This window comes from Diabrotica undecimpunctata, chromosome 2 (assembly GCF_040954645.1).
Source record: "Diabrotica undecimpunctata isolate CICGRU chromosome 2, icDiaUnde3, whole genome shotgun sequence".
In the NCBI taxonomy this organism is placed as follows: domain Eukaryota; kingdom Metazoa; phylum Arthropoda; class Insecta; order Coleoptera; family Chrysomelidae; genus Diabrotica; species Diabrotica undecimpunctata.
The window spans coordinates 54,895,345-54,917,052 of record NC_092804.1 but is presented as its reverse complement, the minus strand read 5'-3'; the positions used below and the strand labels follow the sequence as shown (position 1 = coordinate 54,917,052).

At 34.9% G+C, this 21,708-nt stretch overlaps 2 protein-coding genes across 2 annotated transcripts in view; one reads left to right on the top strand and one right to left on the bottom strand.

Moving 5' to 3' along the window:
• LOC140434554 (SANT and BTB domain regulator of class switch recombination) overlaps window positions 1-21,708 on the bottom strand; it is a 90,710-nt gene that overhangs the window by 9,316 nt on the left and 59,686 nt on the right. The window contains exons 7-8 of the mRNA XM_072522903.1: window positions 20,674-20,906; window positions 4,102-4,297 (exon numbers count right to left, since the gene is read on the bottom strand). Of these exons, the coding sequence (XP_072379004.1) occupies window positions 4,102-4,297; window positions 20,674-20,906 (429 nt within the window). The remainder of the gene's footprint in view (window positions 1-4,101; window positions 4,298-20,673; window positions 20,907-21,708) is intronic.
• On the top strand, window positions 18,718-20,663 carry LOC140434556 (uncharacterized). The gene has a single exon (XM_072522905.1). The coding sequence runs from the start codon at window positions 19,189-19,191 to the stop codon at window positions 20,314-20,316; it is 1,128 nt and encodes a 375-aa protein (XP_072379006.1). The 5' UTR covers window positions 18,718-19,188; the 3' UTR covers window positions 20,317-20,663.

The window sequence follows — 21,708 nt, the reverse complement described above, 5'->3', positions numbered from 1 at the left end:
CAAAGGCAGCATCCGGAATAGCATTTGGATTGAATGGCCATATTCCAGTTGCTTCAAATCTAGAACAAATATTTTTTTGCGTCATTGCGTTTTTCCAAACCGGCGTAAATATTTGCCCAAATCTTGCTCAGTTGGTGGTACGTTCGTTATTATGGTTCACCCCAAAATTGAACACCTCAAGATTCAAAACTCCTGAAGACTGCTTTATCGAGTGGTTGAAGCTCATGGCTGGTGTTGGACGGTACAGGTACGGTACGGACAGAGTTACATCTTTTTTTATTGCAGCTTCTACAATTCTAATGTCTAAATGAGATCCATCAAAAATTTAAAGGGCTGGTCCAGGATTTTTGAATCGGCAGAAGTGATCTAACCACAATATGCACCCTTGTAGCACCTTTACTAGCCAATACAGTTTGTTGGTGATGCAGTGTAAGCTGGCATCCTTTTTCGTCCATGTTGTAAATTTGAGCAGGTTTCCCTGCGAAGCCTTTCTCATATAAAATCTGTCGAAGTTTCTCGAAATAGTCACTAATAACTGTACGATTAAATTTTTGGGCTCTGGCCAAATTGAGTTTTGAGCCCGACGCTTTGCAATGTCAGGATGCCTAGAAAAAACAATTGAAAAATCAATTGTTTTCCAGCTATCTCCTTTTTAACCGAGAATGGATGCCTTATTCCTGTCTCTTTGACAAAAACATACACGTTTTTTCGTAATATTTTGGGGGTTAATGGCATACCTACGTCACACAATCTTCCTATACGCCTAACCAATTCATCTTCCTGAGGTTTTGTAAGTACTGGAGGCCGCCCAAGTCGTTTTTGTGAATTACCACTAGCTAGATGGTTACGTAACGTACGCCGAGGAATATTAATTATAAGTGCTGCCTTATGAACAGCCATGCCATTTCGTACGGCATTCACTGCAGCTTCAATGGCCTCTTCGGTCCACTGTGCCCTTTTCCTAGTGTACATATCTGCAAAGAAAAAATATTTTAAATGATTATGTAAACAAATTGTTTATAATATCAACCCGCTCCTAATAAGGCCAATCAATTGGCCTTATTAGGGCACTGTCTACTTTTCTATTTAACATAAAAGAACAATAATAAAAAGCAATATAGCGAAAAAACAGTATCACTTCCTAATAGAGTATTAATTTTCTATTGCTTTACAAGGAAATAATATTTGGTATATATTATTTAAGTAACTTTATAGTGATTTTATAACTTACCTAAAATTTATAACTGAACTTTGGCACCGTAGTAAACACGTGTCTTACTTCGCGCTGCTGTTTGATACTACCGACGTACCGACTGAATGACGGAGACAATAATTTTGACTGGGAAAGCGATTTACAGTGATATCTAGTATATAATATCTATATTTAAGAAAATATTTACAATTGGTCTTATTAAGACACTGGCCTTATTTGGCGTCACTACCATTTTGACTGGGAAAGCGATTTACAGTGATATCTAGTATATATATCTATATTTAAGAAAATATTTACAATTGGCCTTATTAAGACACTGGCCTTATTTGGCGTCATTACCTTATAAAAGGTTACGACATAAGGTCAATAACAATAATTATGGGATTTTTAACCAAAAGGCAACAAACTGAGCTCTCGAAAATGACGGTCATATCTGGATCCAGCCAAAGTTACCAGTCAACTCAGTTAGCAGTTCGCCACTCCTAAGTATTTGGAACAAAAAATGGAACAGAGGAGAAAATTATCTTTTTGAGGAAAACGGTTTGAGATTTTGTCCTCTGAATTGACATTTAGTTATTTAAATCGGGCGAAAACTACGTCAACGAAGTGTTTAATTTAATATTAAAGTTTTGTATTTTGAGAACGATTTCTGAAGTGGAAATCTAAACGTCAAAAAAAGTTTTTTTAAGTAAAATTGTGGCTTATTCCCAGTTCTTCTTCTTATAGTGCCGTGCACCTATAGTGCGTTGGTGAATTATCTTAAGGCCAGACGTCTGTCTTTTGCGGCATGCAAAAGATCGCCGGTGTTATTTATACCTGTCCAGTTCTTTATGTTCCGTAGCCACGACATTTGCTTGCGACCTACTCCTCTCTTGCCTTCAATATTTCCCTGGATGATTAGTTGAGGGATTGCGTATTTGTTTCCTCTCAGAATATGGCCGACGTATCCAATTTTTCGTAACTTCATCAAATTGAGTAGTTTTCTCTCAGTATTTGCCTTTCTTAAGACTTCCTCGTTTCTCACCCTAACTGTCCATGGTATGCGGAACATTCTTTCGAAGGCCTCCAACTTATTAATGGAAGGTACTCTTAAAGTCCATGTTTCCATGCCGTATAACAATATGGACCATACATAGATGGTCCATACAGGAGATTTAAGGAAAGATTTCGGTTACATAGTAGCGGTTTAAATTTGATAAAAGCTTATCTTGCTTCTTCGGTACGGCATTTTATTTCTTGTTGAGGATCCCATTGGTCATTTATCATCATTCCCAAGTATTTAAATGTTTTCACTTGATCGATTGGAGCATTATTTACTTGTAGTTGTATTCTTAAATACTTATTATCTTATTTCCAGTAAAAATAGTAAATTGTATTAAGATCTTCTTCTTCTTCTAATGGCGCTACAACCCTTTGTGAGTCTTGGCCTGCTTAACAATGTTCTTCCATTCTGCCCTGTCGGATACTTTCCTTCGCCACTGCCTGATGTTCATGGTTTTAAGATCCCTCTCTACGTCGCCTATCCATCTTTTACGGGGCCTTCCTCTTGTTCTGTTTCCTTGGGGCTTCCATGTCTGGACTACTTTTACAGCTCGATTATCTGGCATTCTTTCTAGGTGACCAAGCCAGTTTAGTCTTTGTGACTTTACAAATCTGACAATATCTGCGCTCTGCATTAGTTCATCCAGCTCGTGGTTCATTTTAATTCTCCACGAACCATCGCTGCATTGGGTTGGTCCAAATATCTTCCTTAGTATTTTGCGCTCAAATATTCTCAGTTGATTTTCATGAGTGGTTGAGAGGGTCCACGTTTCACATCCATATGTGACCACTGGTCTAATTACTGTTTTGTAGATTCTCAGCTTAGACTCACGATTCAGTAACTTACTTTTCATTAAGTCTTTGTATGCATAAAAGTACTTATTACCGCTAAGAATCCGTGCTTGTATTTCTTGACTGATGTTGTTGTTGTCGTCATTTATTATTGAGCCTAGGTAGGGAAAAGTGGAGGCATATTTGTAGGTATGGTTGTCTACCTTCAGATTCTCATGTTCATTCGATTTTGTGCACTCCATATATTTTGTTTTGCTTTCATTTATATATAGACCAAACGTAGCAGCTTCTCGTTTCAGTTCTATAACTTTTTCGCTTAATACCCTTTTGTTGCGGCTTATTATGGCAACATCATCCGCATATGCGCATATTTGCATTGATCTTGCAGTAATACAGCCGTTTATATCCAGTTTTCTAACAACAGCCTCTAAAGTTAGATTAAAAAGTGTTCTCCATCTATTCTGACCATAACTTCGGAACCCTCCAGAGTCATTCGTATAAGTTTAAATTGTACTTATTAAGATACCATAAAAAATTAGTTTCAAAACAATATCAACGGAGTGATATGAAATATTTTTTTAGCGTTTATATTTTTAGAGTATGATACTTGGTATACCATTAAATTCTCAAACACAACAACTTGTGTTTAATGTGTATTAAACGTGTAATTAAATTATTTAATGTGTATTATGAGTATTTCGAATTAAAAAAAAATGAATGGAGCACCTTTGGCGTAATTTTATTTGCTAAGATAATAATTGAAATATGTTCGTTTATCAAAAAACTTATCATTGAACAATTCTTTATTTAAGATAGTAGCTGCTGCATTAAAAATATCACGACGGCCAGTTTTTTGTGAGGATGTTAAATCTTCTAAAGACGTGTATTGGATTCAGAATAAAAGGATACACCTGAGTGCACGTCCCCTCTTGGAACTAAAACTCTTAAAACGTATATATTAACATAGACCGAGCATACCGGTCGCGCGTGATGAGACTCAAAGTCTAAATACTTGCGATGATACTGAAAAAAAAATCATAACAGTTAGTCCATACCCACGGGAGTTGAAGTTTTGGACGAACCGCGCTTAGTCAGACTGTCTATAATGACGTTACGATTTAAAAACTCTGTTATCTCTTTGATCGTTTTTTCTTCATAAGCTCTTTGAATATCTTGATTACTTCTCGCTGATAGATTTGGTTGCCATAGAGTGGATTCCAGTTTACGTTTCAAATTTCTTCTTTTAACAGGCTACAAAAAGAGCAGAAGTTTATAAAATTGAATATTGAAATTAATTGTTATAAATATACATAAAACAGATTCAAACGAACTTATTTTTTCTTTCAACTATCATCATTTAGCTATTATCACTTCTTCATTTAAGATTTTATTATTATAATGTACCGTTTTTAAATAAAACGAGCGATTCTTAATTTATATAAATATATTTATTTATAAGTTTACAGCACAAAAATATCTTATTAACTAAACTCTTCAATCATCGTTACTTATATATATACAAGTTATTATGTACTAGAATATTCTGGAGTAATCCACCTCTAATTCGTTTTTTTTGACGGGTCGATCTCTCCCGCGCTCGATTCATCTGGAAGCTTCTCGTCTCTTTCGAGATGCAACCGTTAAATGGACCACGCCGAATGCATGTTCGTAACAATAATTATATTAGATATTGTCGGTTGCAGAAAAAATTACAGTATGGCTTTCAAAATACAGTGACAAAAGGACGTTGAGGCAGTAAACCGGTGCGGTCGATTTGTAATATTTTAAAAACCTACCTTCATACAGGGCCTGGGATTACTCTCCGTACTCCCTTCAGTATCAAAAGAAACGGAAGTTATGGATTCTCCTTCTAGGTACTCACCAGAACTTTGTTCGGTATCCAGCTGTTCTTTTTCACGGTTTGCAAAATTTGTATTTAAATTATAGGATAATAACTCGATAAAATGCATATTCCATCTACAGGGCGAGAAGTCAAACTTTCATCCAAACGGTTCAACGCTGGGGAAAGAAGGAACCAACGAAAGGTGCCGAAGTTAGTCGTTATAGTACTCAGTATAAAAAAAGGTGAACACAACAGCCTAGTAACATTCTTGATATAATAAATTTCAGTCCTCTCCTCACCTTCACGTCATATTTTATGGCTGTTGGCAACCCGGTGTAATGTTAAATTTTTACTCCGTTAAAATTTCAGTTTAAAGTAAATTTATCCAGTGCAAGAAATATGTTGTGACAGATAATGAGTTGTATTATAACACATAAACACGTAATGAATACGTTGTTAGGCATTTTAATTCATAATAACCTGTAAGAAAGGAGCTATTTTATAATTTTTGTCTTTTTGAACCATTATATTCCTGCAATGCGGTATTTAAAAATTGATACATTCCATTGTTATGAAAGTACCCTTAGTTCAAAAGACCACTTATGTTTTAGATACTCTGCCTTATGTCAGTCAGTCACAGTTCTGTCAATAAACAAATTAGTTGAATCCACGTGTGTCTTATTTATTAGTACTAATTAATATACAGTAATTTATACTATTAAATATAAGTATAACATATTTGGCGAAGAGTACAACAGTCGGATCTACGTGCCGTTAAAATTGTGGCTTTAATTGGTAATATTAAGCAGTTTAGCCCTAAAAGTTCTAACATAACATCATATATTGAGCACATGGAAGAACTTTTTGAGTGTGTAAATATGGAATATGGAGGAAGATAATCAAAAAGTTTCGATGTTCTTTCCTTTGATGGGAGAGGAAGCGTTTGGGGTATTAAAGGATTTGTTAGCACCAGAGTTACCACGGATGAAAACATATCGGCAATTGAAATATGTTCTTGTTCTGCACTATAGTACAAAACGATTAGTTATTGTAGGGAGGTATAGCTTTTATTTAAGCAAACAGGAGCCAAATGAACCATTAAGTGATTAAGCTCAAAGGTTGAAAAATCTTTCCAAACACAGTCAATTTGGTAACTTCTTAAATGAGGCCTTATAAGATAAGTTCGTTTGTGGATTGAAATCGGATACAATAAGAAGAAAATTACTGACTGAAAGTAATTTAACGTGAAAGCGCTATTCAAAAAGCTCGAAGTATGGCGGCGCTGGAAGATGAATCTAGAGTTTTGGAGTCAGATACAGAGCTATCAAAATTGGGTGCAACAAACAGCAAAAGTTTAGCAAAACAATCGTCAAACAAAAAAGTGGCAGTAAAACCATGTTATCGGTGTAAAAGGAATCATAATCCAGAGAAGTTATTCTGCACAGAATTGGGAGTGTTACGATTACCATAAAAAGGTCACACCCGTCGTGCATGCGGGAAAAAAAAACAGTGGACACAATGCAATATGATCATAGTGAGCGTGAGAAAAATTCCTTAGAATTAGATTTTATTGGTAAGGTAAAACAAGAGCATGAGAAACCACGTAAAGTCACGTTTGATATAAAAGATAAGCTTTTAAATTTTGAAGTACATTCCAGAGTATGTAAAAGAGTTAAAGATGTTAACGATCATGTAAAATTATGAAAAAGAGTTGTCATTTTTAGAAATGTATCCTGTAAGGTATAAGTTAAAAGGTTGTTTCCGGGCAGAATGTAGAAATCGTAGGAGAAATTGAAGTAAATGTTAGGGTTAATAGTAGAAATTTTGCTTACCTTTGGTAGTGTTACGATAAATGTTGAGTCGTACCGGTTCCCCGCTTATACCTGCTATTGGAATTTTCGAGATGAGGATCGAATAATATCGTTAGGTCCCGACCGAAGATTAAAGAAGCCGGAGGATATTTCTAGATAAACAATCAGGTATAAAACGGACGATTTGAGATTTAAAAGGACAGTCGAAAACAAGTGTCGATTAATAAATTGTTCGTGCGGCTATTTAAATTGTAACCGGTGTGAACGTTTTAAATAAATTATATAAGTGTAAATAAATTAATATTGAAGTGTTTTCTATGTATATTAAATAAATAAATGTATGTAAATAAACTCATGAAGTTGCGTGTAACGTTACGTTACACGTAAGTTACGTTAACGTGTTGTAACGTGTAGAACATTTTATAATAAATAAAGTCAATAAATTAAATTTACAAAAATAGTTCAGTAGTTATAAGTTGCAATCATACATTCTTACCTCTACTTGGACGTATCTGGTTAAGTGTTATTTTGCCAAATTGGGAAAAAAGTTTTAATATAAAAATATAAACGACAGCAATAATGAAAGGTTAGATTCAATAAGTAGTGAACATCAAATTAAAAATGATAGCAATAAAGTAGAGGTTTTAGTAGAGCAAGTTAAAGCAAAATTCAACAAAAATTTCAAGGAAGAAGTCATATCTTTTATTAAAGATTTTAAGTGCATATAAAACTGAGAGATGACTGAAAGAATATTTTACTAGTAACACCCACTTGGGTTCGTTTAGATATAACAGACTTACTTATGGCGTAAGCTCAGCTCCAGGTATTTTCCAAATCATAATGGATACAGTGCTGGCGAACCTTCCAAAGACTAAATGTTATTTAGACGATATTTTAATTCGTGGTAAGACTTTAGAAACGCTTTAGATGAATGTCATGTAAACGTAATTAATATTTTTAAAAAATTAGAGGAGTACAACAAAAAAATAAACGATAATAAACGTAAATTTTATAAAGCAAGTGTATAGTTTTTTGGGCATGTAACTACGTTACAAATGTAATGTAGTTTAAATCATATTTCATCATCATCAACCTGTATGCATCCACTGCTGGACATAGGTCTCCCTCAGATCTTTTCATCCGTCTCTGTCCTATGCGGCTTGCATCCAGTTATTGCTAACACGCTTCAGGTCATCAGTCCATCTAGTTGTTGGGCGTCCTGTGTTCCGCATTGCTTCTTGCCTTGGTCTCCACTCTAAAATACGTTTTGTCCATCGATTGTCTGATAATCTGATGTGTCCTGTCCAATTCCATTTTAACGACGCGATTTTTTCGATAGCGTCTGTTGTTTTTGTTCTACGACATATTTCTTCGTTTGGGATTCGGTCTCTCAGTGAGACACCCAACATCTGGCGCTTCATAGCCATCTTGAGTCCCGCGAATCTTATTAACTACCTTTTTTGTGAGTGTTAATGTTTCCGCTCCATAAGTGAGTACAAGTAACACACATTGGTCAAAGATTTTCCTTTTGAGGCATATGTCTGATATAATTTTTCAAACATTATTATTACATCATCCATACGATCGGCTATAAGGACGATGTCATCTGCAAATTTCAAATGACTGAGCTTCTCTCCATCTATGTTGATACCATGCTCGTTCAGATGTGCCTTCTTACAAGTACCTATGTTCTAAAAGCGTCGTGAATAACTTTGGAGAGACTGTGTCTCCTTGCTGTACTCCTCGCTGTATACAGAATTTATTTGTTTCTTGTTCAAATAGTCATACGCTAGATGTGGCATTTTGGTAGATATATTTGATTAAGTTAGTGTAGCGATGGTCTATTCGGCATTCTGTCAATGCTTTTAACATTTTCTGATGGCTTATGATATCTAATGCTTTCTCGTAGTCGACAAATATCAGTGCCAATGGTTTGTTGTATTCTGCAGACTTCTCTTTCAGGTTCTTTATCACTAGTAAGTGGTCGTTAGTGCAGTATCCCGATCTAAATCCAGCTTGTTCTCTAGGCTGATAGAAGTCTAATGTAGCATCCAGTCTTTTTTTGATAATTTTTTGTGAAAAGTTTATATATGTGTGAAAGCAAACTGATAGGAAGGTAGTTTTTTAGAACTGTTATGTCTCCTTGCTTGTGCAATAAAATAATAACTGCATTATTCCATTGAGAAGGGGTTTTTCCTTGGTAGATGCATTCGGTGAAAAGCTTTGCAAAAGCCATCGCTAGGGGATTTGTTACTTTCATTTCTAAAAGTGCCTTTTTGATTTCGTATGGAGTTATTTCTGGCATTAATTCTGATCCCTGGTTTGTGATTTTGGGCGGGGGCTGATCTAACCTTTCATCGGTGCTCTCATACATTCGAGACAAAAAAGGATTCGACAACCTCAAGGTTTTTGGTTCTATAATGTTTCCATCTTTGTTTTTTATTTTGTACATATTTTTGTTGCCTATTTTGTTCGTATTTCACCTCAAAACTTTTAAACTTTTGTTTCCTTGAATTATTTTAGTTATTTCTCTTGTATTCTTTTCTCCTACGTCTTTTCGGATTGACCGGTGGTTATCTTTATTTAATTTCTTCATTGTTGTGTAGTTAGAGCCGTATTTTTCCATCAGCTGTCTTCTTTTACCTATTAGCTCTTTGGTATTTTGGCTTAGTTTTTCTTTATGGATCAGAACGGTCGGGCAGCACTTCCTTTCCGTTTCTTTTAGATCCTTCATTATGCCATCATTTGCTTGATCTACTATTTCTTCTATTTCATCTTGCAAGTGTTCTATATGTCTTGTTAGTGTATCTTCATACAGGTCATTGTTTTTTGGAGGAATCCATTTCTTTTTTCTTGTTTTTAGGATTATCTTTGTTCTTTCCAATTTGACATTTAATAGTATCTTAGCTCGGATTAATCGGTGGTCGCTTCCTATTGAAAATTTGTTGAGTACTTCGATGTCTTTGAATATTTCTTTTCTGTTTGTTATGATACAATCTATTTCATTTTTGACACTGCCATCTGGGCTGATCCATGTTCATTTACGCTGAGGCTTTTGGCACAGTGTTGAACTTGAAATAGGGGAAGAATCGAAAGAATATTTTACTAGTAACACCCACTTGGGTTCGTTTAGATATAACAGACTTACTTATGGGGTAAGCTCAGCTCCAGGTATTTTCAGCACTTCCTTTCCGTTTCTTTTAGATCCTTCATTATGCCATCATTTGCTTGATCTACTATTTCTTCTATTTCATCTTGCAAGTGTTCTATATGTCTTGTTAGTGTATCTTCATACAGGTCATTGTTTTCTGGGGGAATCCATTTCTTTTTTCTTGTTTTTAGGATTATCTTTGTTCTTTCCAATTTGACATTTAATAGTATCTTAGCTCGGATTAATCGGTGGTCGCTTCCTATTGAAAATTTGTTGAGTACTTCGATGTCTTTGAATATTTCTGTTCTGTTTGTTATGATACAATCTATTTCATTTTTGACACTGCCATCTGGGCTGATCCATGTTCATTTACGCTGAGGCTTTTTATAGAAAAAATAGTTTATCATGAATAAATTTTCCTGGTGTAAGAAGTTCAGCAATTTTTGCCCTCGCACATTTCTTTCGCCATCGCTATACTTACCCATTGCTACTTCTGCATCATCTTGTTTAAATCCCATTTTCGCATTAAAGTCACCCATAATTATTGTGTAATATTCTGGTGTGGCATGTAACGCTGTTTCTAGGTCCTCATAAAATTTTTCAATTTCTTCATCCGAGTAGGTAGTCGTTGGAGCATATGTCTGGATTACCTTAAGGCTATATCTTGCATTTAGTTTGAAGATGAGATATACAATCCTGGGGCTTATGCTGATAATTTCAACTACATTTTGTGTGTGATTTCTATGTATAATGAATCCTACTCCACCATTTGAAGTGTCTTCTTCACCTCTAAAATGAAATACGTGTCCTGATTTAAGAGTAATTTGGGCTTCTCCTCTTCGTCTTATTTCACTGAGGCCGATGATGTCCCATTTTATGTTTTTTAGCTCTTCCTCCAGTTCCATCATCTTCTGGTCTGATATAAGAGTTCTAACATTGTATGAAGTAATATGAATTTGTCGCTCTTTGTAGTAGCCTGATTTTTTCCGAAGATTGTTAGCACCCTCTGCTCTAAACCTGTTCCAACCACTACCTTGGTTGGGGGTGTTGGGGTGTTGGAGACTGAGGGCCGTTTAGTAGTTTCGTCTTTCATGGAAAAATAACTTTTGGGGTTTTAAGACATTAAAACGCCACGCTTGGCTTGTGCGTGTTGGCGAGTTGGTTTTTAAGTGGGGAAGGAAAGGGTGTAGATGGGAATGCTTTGGGTTTGGACATGGTTTCCCCGGGGATGGGAGTCTGGGGAAATCCATGAGCTCGCGTGGGAAGATGTGCTATTCCTAAAGTAGATCTATCCCCTGCCGGGATCGCAGAGAAGTATCCACCCGCTACCCCGAAATCATATTTAGGTCTTTTAAATTTCTATGGAAAATTTATTAGTATGTTGTCTACAAACCGTAAACCAATATGATTTATGCAAAGCAAACACGAAATTTGAATGGATTGAGGAAGATGAACAAACTTTTCAGCAGAGTAAAAAGTTACAAATGTCAAATGATGTATTAACCCATATTGACCCTCGCCTTCCAATCGTTATTACTTGTGATGTTGGTGGGTGTGGAGTTGGGGTAATGTTTGCATCTAGTACCTACAATCAGCAGCTGATTAAAAAAAGTATTCTAATTTGGAAAGGGAGATTTTAGCTATATCTGCCTTAAAACGTTTCCATAAGTATATATACGAGTAAGTTTGTGTTGTTTACTGACCGTCAACCTTTACAATTCATTTTCAGAAAGAATAAATGTTTTCCAGTGGCTGCAGCACCTAGAATCGCTCAAGTGGCTATTATCCTATCTGCTTACGATTATGAAATACAGTACAATAAGGGAAAGATAATTGCGAATGCCGATGGTCTATCAAGGCTTCCGTTGACGTCAGGAACAGAAATCTAAGTTCTCTTTATTTCAGTTTAATTAATAGTATTCCGTTAAATTTTGAAGATATTATGAATGCTACCAAGAAAGATTTGCTAATATTGAAAATAATATATTTTACGTTATCTGGGTTGCCTGAGTCGGTACCAGATTTGTCATTTAAACCTTTTTTAAAAGGAAACATGAATTATCGGTTGAAAATCTTTGCTTATTAGGAGGAAACAAAGTAGTGATTCCCAGTTCTTTGCGTGATAATATCTTATCCCTATTTCATGAACAGCGTTTAGGAGTAGTACGAACAAAAATGCTATTTTTTGCCTTGGTCAAACGCTTATAATAATTTTTATAGAGCCAGTATAGATTTCTTTCATATGCATAATCACACTTTTTTAATAGTAGTAGACAATAAATCTACATGGATAGATGATAAAGTGATGGACAGGGGTACAAATGCTTCTGAAACAATTATTAAATTAAAAGAAGTATTTGCTGTGTTTGGGTTACCGGTTGAATTGGTTTCAGATATTGGACCACTTTTAAGTTCTAAAATAGTGAATTTGTCCAGTTTTGCCATGCCAATAGGATCATACTAATAAAGGCACCACCCTATCACCCGCAAAGCCATGGCATTGCGGAGAGGGCAGTTCAAACAATTAAAAAGGGATTGGATAAAACATTAAATTTCGGAAGAAGTGTTCTAATAACAAGACAGATGATTGGTTAGACAGATATGGTTTTTTTTTTTATTAAAATACATGATCATATTTGTTACAATTTTTTTCTAGTTCAGTTGAATGTACCAATTAAGCTGGACATATAAAGGTCAAAGGGAATGTGGATTTTTATATTAAAAAATTGAAATATCAGAAATGTCAAGTGTGCCATCATAGGCACATTCCTTGTATATGATGGCATGGCTGCACAGTATAATAGAAAAAAATATGTTTTAGTGGAATTTTCGCATTTTATTCAAAGAGAACAATAATACAACAAATAAAAAAGTAACACACATTAAAATAATTAAGAACATGTGATGGGTAGCTCTTTCGGGGCGACAGACTCAGTAAAACACAGGTTTGAAATAAAAATAAATCTATTAAGTATATATATACAATAAATAAAAACTAAAAAAAAAGGAATTCAACGTTGTATACTTATAAAACAAAAATAAAATGAATTCTACGTTTCCGTCTGGGTCCCGCGATGAATGAATATTCCCCGGCAAACGTCTATAAAAGAAAAGAAACTAATTAGTACTACTAATATACTCGCTTTCGCTTCAATTCAGAGAAAGCTCCGTATATGCTCGCAAACAAAATATTTAGCTGTGCAGACCCACGGCAATGTTCAATACACAATGCCGACGGGTTCCGCTTGGCTAAGGACAGAGTATGACCTCAATACGGAAATCTCTGTCCCGGTTGGTTCTGTGCAGATCCACGGTAATGCTCAATACGCAATACCGATGGGTTCCGCTTGGTTAGGGACAGAGTATGATCCTCAATACGGAACTATCTCTGTCCAGAATGTCTCGCTGGTTCAGTACACCGGCGAGTCAGGGAGCCTAGAGCGCTAGCTGCAAGACTGTCTAATTCCGCTATTCACACGCCTTAAATAGCCGTCCTGAATCCCACTATGACTTCACGTTGTAGAAGTGGATGCGCAAATATTGACACTCCCACGGTTCGAACTGTTAAACGATCATAGCATCGTTACACCCCCTTCTCTTTGAAAAAAAAAAGTAACATACCTTTTTTTTGTGTAGATGGTGTCTACAGCCTCGTGATGCCATCTATCCCTCTCGGTATCTTTATTACAATCTTCCTACCCACGGTTTTAAATCTTTTACATGCGCCGTCATCTGCTTGCGGCTACTACTATCGGCCAATTTCAGTTTTACTATTACTGGTGATATTACTGACGTTACTATGTATGGTCCCTGCTCGGGCGCCAGTTTGTGATGGGTAGCTCTTTCGGGGCGACAGACTCAGTAAAACACAGGTTTGAAATAAAAATAAATCTATTAAGTATATATATACAATAAATAAAAACTAAAAAAAAAGGAATTCTACGTTGTATACTTATAAAACAAAAATAAAATGAATTCTACGTTTCCGTCTGGGTCCCGCGATGAATGAATATTCCCCGGCAAACGTCTATAAAAGAAAAGAAACTAATTAGTACTACTAATATACTCGCTTTCGCTTCAATTCAGAGAAAGCTCCGTATATGCTCGCAAACAAAATATTTAGCTGTGCAGACCCACGGCAATGTTCAATACACAATGCCGACGGGTTCCGCTTGGCTAAGGACAGAGTATGACCTCAATACGGAAATCTCTGTCCCGGTTGGTTCTGTGCAGATCCACGGTAATGCTCAATACGCAATACCGATGGGTTCCGCTTGGTTAGGGACAGAGTATGATCCTCAATACGGAACTATCTCTGTCCAGAATGTCTCGCTGGTTCAGTACACCGGCGAGTCAGGGAGCCTAGAGCGCTAGCTGCAAGACTGTCTAATTCCGCTATTCACACGCCTTAAATAGCCGTCCTGAATCCCACTATGACTTCACGTTGTAGAAGTGGATGCGCAAATATTGACACTCCCACGGTTCGAACTGTTAAACGATCATAGCATCGTTACAAACATAAATCACAATAAAATATCATTTTTTATCGATCCCAGCGCATTCAGAGTGACACACCTGACATTTAATCCAGCATTCTTTCGACTTTGAGAGGAAATACAGGCCATTACAATACAAGCAAGCGACGTCGGAATCATCATCTTCAAAATTTTCGTTATCGCTCGCGGATTCCTGTTCCTTCTCATCATTTCTCTCTATCCCTTCTTTTGTCATTCGGTATAATGTTCGTTTTTCAGGAAAAGTGTCATCCACAGATTTCCGTTCTAATCCATTGTTGTATTTGCTTTTCCACTGCTTTTCCTTTAGGTTTTATCTTCTGTTTTATTTGTCGTTTAACTTTGTTTGCCAGTTTTCTTCGTTCTACATTTTCTTTTTCAACAACCTTATCTTTCAATTCTTGAATTTCAGGGGTTGAATTTATTACCACTTTTTTTCACGCTTCTTTTGTTTTTTTGTGTTTGACTGCGAAACACTTGGAATGGTTGATAAATCTTGGATTGTTATGTGAAGAGCATCAGGTTGAGCATTTTTTAGAAGGACCCGTTGGCAGTCTTTAGGTGGGTGATTTTGTCCACTTTCTAGGTTTTCTTTTAGATTATAATCTGGATTGTTTAGATGGATGTTTTGAGTTCGATCTTGATTGCACTCTATAGGTTTATCTGTAACCAATGATGGAGCGTACATCCATTCCTCAAAAATATATGGATTAAAAGGTTGAATCCCTGTTTTGGCAAAGGTCTTTATGGCGTTAGCATGAATAACACTTTTAAGCTGTTTTAAACAACCCAGCAACTTGAAAGTGCGTAACGAGTCTTCCAGGATTTCGTTTTAACCAATTTTGAATTTCTTGGTTATAGAGGACTAAAAAAGCCCACGTCGAGTGGCTGCACCTGGTGGGAACAGTGTGGTGGAAAGCAGAAAAGTACAATACCATTCTCTTTTGCAACTTGTAAGACTTCCAGTCCCTTATGACTACTGTGACCATCTAACAATAATAATATTTTGTTCTCATTTGAAGCTTTGGTATAGTGAATAAAATGTTTAAGCCATTGAACAAAAATGTATGAAGACATCCACCCTTTCTCCTGGCAAAAAGCAACAGTTCCCGTTGGGGCAGCGTCCATTAATTAAGTTTTGAACCTTTTTCTGGGAAAAATAAATGCAGGTGGTACAAAAGTACCAATTGCATTCATTGAACATACAACTGTTAAATGCTGACCTCGTTCCGCACTGCTCAGTGCTCCAACTTGTTTCCGTCCCTTGGTTGCAAACACTTTTTGGGGCCTTGTTTGAACAGTACTAAGACCTGATTCATCAACGTTGAATATATTTTCTTGTGAAAATCTAAAACTTTTGCCAAAGAGATAAAATATGCTTTAATATTGTTCTTATTAAATGCTTGTACTCGCGCGAGAGATGTATTTTCTGGTGTTCTGAGTGAAATGGTACTATTTCTTTTTAAAAAAACCCTCACCCACTTCCATCCAGCAAGACGAGTCATTTTGTTGAATTTTTGTTTGATGTTATTTCTCTCAGCAAGTTCGAAAACTAATCGTCTTAAATTTAGCGTTGTGAGACCAAAAAATCTTGTTTCCATATCAATCATATTAGTAGCTAACTCTTGCTCAAGATGAGGAGGTAGTGTAATTCTTCGGCCACCCAAATCTCCTTTTTTTCCACCGGAGTTGTTTGCAAAACGTCTACGGAGTGTCGTAGCCGGAACATTAAGTTTTGGAAGCCAACAGCCATCCCATCTTCTTTTCTTTCAAGGCAAGGATATTTCAGATATACCTACACTTAAATTTACTATTGAAGATTTTATGCGATTTGAAACCTCCAAATTTGTTTAAAAAACCCTACAAAATGGTATTGTTTATCTACTTTTACCTTAATATAAGTAAAAATTTGAGTTTTTGAAATGTTTGCATTTATTATTCATTTTCCTTTGATGGCATATAATATGTGCATATGATGGCATACTGTGCCATCATTGGAACACATCTGCTATGCCGTCATAGGCAAGTACGCATCAGATTTAAAGCAGAGCGTAATCTTCTAGCACCACAATGGCAGAAGTTACAATGCATTGCCTACTGAAGCTTAATACTAATCAAAATTGCATACTTACTTTGGATATTTTAACTTCAGACGAGAAGCGGCAAAAAACTGTTTGTGTTAACGTGCATTATAATAGTTCAACATTCAATAAATCACACTTTCCGTTACAGACTTATCTGTGGAACTAATAAGTGTTTGTAACTTTACCGTTACAAATAAACACTGTTTATGTGCACGCCTATGCAGCCGATATCGTTCGACAGGAAACAATTTACAAATACACGTGGTATGCCATAAAAGCATAACTCGATGCATGAAAGGCAGCATGCCATCATAGGCATATTTCCAGATATTTCCCCTACAGAAATACACCATCAACGGTTACAGGCATTAGTCCATCGGAGAATTTATTTAAAGTTAAGCTTAGAACGCGATTTGATTCAATTAAACCTAATAATCAAAACTGGTATTGCAGAATCAAATTCGTCCAGTGTTATAAAACAAACATATAACAAAGTTGTATATTTAAAGAATAAATTAAACAATTATGGTCTAGAGGAAACGTAGTACGAGTTGTAAGAGCGTCAACATTATTTAGTACAAATAGGGGAAAACATAAATTTTGCATTTACATGTGAGTGATATTCCTAAATGTAAATTTGAGAAAGATAGGTACCTATAACGAACAAAAACCGATAGTTTCTACTACCTACCTACTGAAAAGTTGTAAATGATTCTGGGCAAGAATCAGTTACCTATGTAAACCCTAATAATGAAAAGTATCAATAACAAATGAAGCAGTAGATAGTCCTATTAGTAATAATAAAAATGAATCCAATGATTTTAATAAAAACACTGAAAGGATTTTTGATAAAACAGGTCAGAATTTCTACTACTCCAAAAGTTATTGCTACTCGTTCAGGTAGAGTTAATTAAAGTTCCTACCAAATTAGAATTTTATTAAGATTTCTTTATTTAAATATTTTTTTACCTTTTTTAAGCGGGGAAGCTTGTTATGCAAGTACATTTAGTTAAAGAGACCATGCATCAAGTTAGAATGTTTTATATACTCTGTTTTATGTCAATCAGTCAGTCATAGTTCTGCCAATAAACAAGTTAGTTGAATCCACGTGTGTCTTATTTAAGTATTGTTACTATAATAAATATACATTTATGCTATTAAATATATAACATCCATGCAAAGCTCGATAACTTGATTTTGTTTATTAGTTTTAGTATCCAGAATTAGTTAACAAAACATTTAGTGAATTTAAGAAAATCACAACCAACAAGACAAAAATACTCATTAGATTTCAATTTTTTAACATAGGATAAAGTAAAGAGAGTGAAATTTTAACACATAGTAAAAATTTAACGGAGTAAGAGTTTTCTTTCCCGTCTACTTTGAGTCAAGGAGTTTACTTGCTCCTTATTTACATCTAATACTAATCTAATACCTAGTACCTACTTACTTTCACAATGGGGAAAGGATAGGCTTTAATTATATTTAAAAATTAACATTTGAGATTTTCTTAAATACAAAAGGCATATGGAAATAATATAGTGGAAATAAATTACTCAATAAAAAAAGGTTCGGAAATTAGAATACCTAAGTTATTAACTCACAAGCAATTATTCTCATTCTCAAAAAACGCGCAAACGCAGCGCTCATGTTATAAAGTGATTAGGTATTTATAAAATATGGATATTTTTTTTTCTACCACTATTCCTGATTATATCAATTTTTAATATGTTATTGTGAGTAAGTTAGTCTCTTTTTGTGAAGGCCGAAAATAATATTAGGTACACAAAGAAAATTTGACCTTTAATTAACCTATTGGTCGTAATAATAGCGGGATAGGAAATGTCATTTTTCTCTATGAATTCTTAACATAAGGTCTACTTTCGACTAAACGCAGAAAAAATAGTCACTATTACATGAATACAGTTTTACAACGTTTCGTATTTGTATTGGTAGGTATATTATGAGTACTTGGGACATAATTGTAAAAAGATCGTTTAAAATATAATTGTGTATACTGTGTAGTCCTTACATTGTAAAAGAAAATTTTATTAAAAACAATATCCTTGAAATACAGTTTTATAGAAAACCTTGGAAACACTGTACTTAGCCTCTATTTAGTTCTTGTGACGTCATGAACATTCTGACGCCACGTGAATCTAATCACCACATAAAGTGCGGCGATTGGTAGTACAGCCAAGGATATTCCGCAGCCATTATATATTTCGCGCCTTGAACTGAGGTTAGCATTAGCCCGTCACGCCGTCACCAATACAGCCAACACTGCTTCTAGTGTAACAACGAACATTTTTTTAGTATTCGCGTACACGGAGTCGTATGATGGTGTCAGTAACTTTCTAAATAAAGCTTGTAAAACACAATTTATTTGAAATATACCCAAAAATTCGAAAATCGAGTGAACTTTAGTGTCAGTTGAAGATAGTTTGGTTAGTTTTTAAAGTTTACCAGAACTAGCAAGAATACAGTTTCTTTTCGTTTGATTATGGCCGCTAAAATAGGAGACAAATAATCCTTCCTCATTTGTGCTTTTGTAAACAAAATTTCATAAACTTCTTCAGATTTAAAAATATACTGTTTTTAAAGTGTAAACAATGAAAATAACCACTATTTATCAAATGTAAATTTAAATCCTGAATAAGTATTAAAAGAAAGGTTTTGACAGAACTTGCTAGACACATATCTTTTAGTTTTTAATATCTGTACTTTTTTCAATCTATCATGAATGTGAAACAAGAACGACAGGATGAAGCTGAGATTACAGAATTGGCTACTAAACTTATGGAGGCCAACAAGGTAAAAAAGGTTTTAAATAGTTTAAGTGGGGGTGAGAAATCTATACCTAAAAACAATGCTGGTACAACCAGAGCTGATACCAAAAACATTGATGAAGAGTCCGTAAAGGGTAGATTTGGATGGACTATGATGGGTAAAATCCATATTCCATATATTCTAAGATCTGGAGAGAAATATTGTGCAGTGAGAATGCTAGAAATGAACGTGTTAAATAAACTGTTAAATTTTTTACATCAAGACTTATACAACTGTGTAAATATTCGAAGTTATTATATAACAGAAGCTGAGGCTCGTTTGTTAAATGAAATAAACTTAAAACATTGTGACTACCAGTTCGGTCGTGAACAGTTTACATCCCGGGACCTTATAGTTCGATTAGTGGACGGAAGCGAGCTTTATCAGTTTTTAGGACATTGTTATGCAAAGTTAAGCAATAATTGTTACACTGAGAAAGTGAAGAACTTGGGCCGTTGTGGTTTCATTCGCATTAATAAAGAATCAGTGGTACCATATACCTTACACAATGAACTAAAATATATACCACTCTTCTATTTCGAAGGCGAAACTGACAACCTTCGCCAAATAGCAGATACATTGGAAGGATGGGATTTAGCCTACCTGAAATTCTGTTGTATAGTGCAGGGAATAAGGAATGAGTTGTTTGCTCATGAAACTTGTTCAGTGATTAGCTTAAATGATATTAAGAACTATTTCCCTCAGGAAACTATATTTGAGGATTACTGGCCTAAGAAGAATCTAGAGTCAAAATTTCTTATTAGTAAAACATCTAATCTTCCACATAACACTATTCAGTGGACTCTGCAACCTACTGTGCCTCCTAATATACAGCCTTTACCATCTCCAAAGCTAGCAACACAAGCAAAGGCCACTAATAGTCACATGCACAATATGTATATGTATGCCGACTATACGATGGCAGGAAGACAGCTATCTTATCATGGAGCTCAACCGAGAACTGCTATTGGTGCAGTACGTGCCACATATCCATCTGCTACAAATAGAATGAGACCATATTATTCCGGCATGACTTAAACGATTCAAAAACTCTGTTATCTCTGATCGTTTTTTCTTCATAAGCTCTGTGAATATCTTGATTAGACCTCACTGATAAATTTGGTCGCTAGAATGGATTCCAGTTTACGTTTAAAATTTCGTTTTCTACAGTTAAGTTTATAATATCGACTATTGAAATTATTTATTGTAATATATGTATAAAACATATTCAAACAAACTCATTTCTTCCTTCAATTATCACTATTTAGCTATTATCTCTAGTAAAAATTACAGCATGGCTACAAAAATACAGTGACAAAAGGATATTGAGACAGTATTGTATTTGGATTTATATAATTGGTGAAGTCAATAGGTATGTGACATTTTACAACCTACCTTCATACAGGGCCTAGGATTACTCTCCGCACTCCCTTCAGTATCAGAAGAAACGGAAGTTGTAGATTCTTCTTCTGTACACTCTCCAGAGCTTTCTTCGGTCTCCTGGTGTTCTTCTTCACGGTTTGCAAAATTTGTAAGAAGTCCCAGTTTAGGACGTGGAGGCATTATTTCAAATCCATCCCACCAGAACACTTCTTTACATACAAATTTTTTATCGGAAATGTTTGGATCTGCAAACATTCAAAGAAAAATGCAACTTACTTATTTATAGGTTTCATAATATGTAATATTATCGTAAAATGTAAAATATTACATTACATGTTTCTATTTCTATTGGAATTTTGTACTTGGCAACACTGGTTCACAATTTTAGTAGTGATGCCGGTTGTCAAATCGTCAACTGTCACTTGTAATATTATTTCATCAATAATGTAAATAAATATGAAATATGTTTAGTGTTTAGTTTTAATTAATTAATTATTAATTCTTACTGTAGAATAAAGTATTTATATAATTAACTGCGAACTCCTAATTACCATTGAGATGACCAATGGTAATTGTAATAAATTAACTGGGGAACAATATATAACATTAGGTGTAGATAGAATTTAGATTACAACAAAATCAAATTATGCACAAATTTTTATTGTGTATTTCAAATAAGAAAAATTTTTACTGGATGCAATGATAATTAAAACTAATAACAATGAACTGTAACTGATGTTTTATGTAGAGGCTACTAAAAATACTTTACCCTGATATTTCACAATATTTCTTAGATTTTGTAAAAATGTTGAAACGGGTCGATATTTTTTTCCATGCAAATTTGCAATTTTTTGCATTAGATTGCAAGGTTATTATGCAAAAACTGTTGGACCCACCCTCACTAAATTTAGCAAATGTTTCAGTAGAAGAATGTAAGTGATGTTTGGGAGTCGAAAGAGATATGCATTTATTTGCCCAATAATTTCTTTTTTTGTTAAGCAATAAACATTAAATTTTCAATTTCTCGCTAGCCAAATATTATCTAAA

Coding starts and splice junctions, on each gene's coding strand:
- LOC140434556 (XM_072522905.1), top strand. CDS start 19,189: ATGAATGTGAAACAAGAACGACAGGATGAAGCTGAGATTACAGAATTG.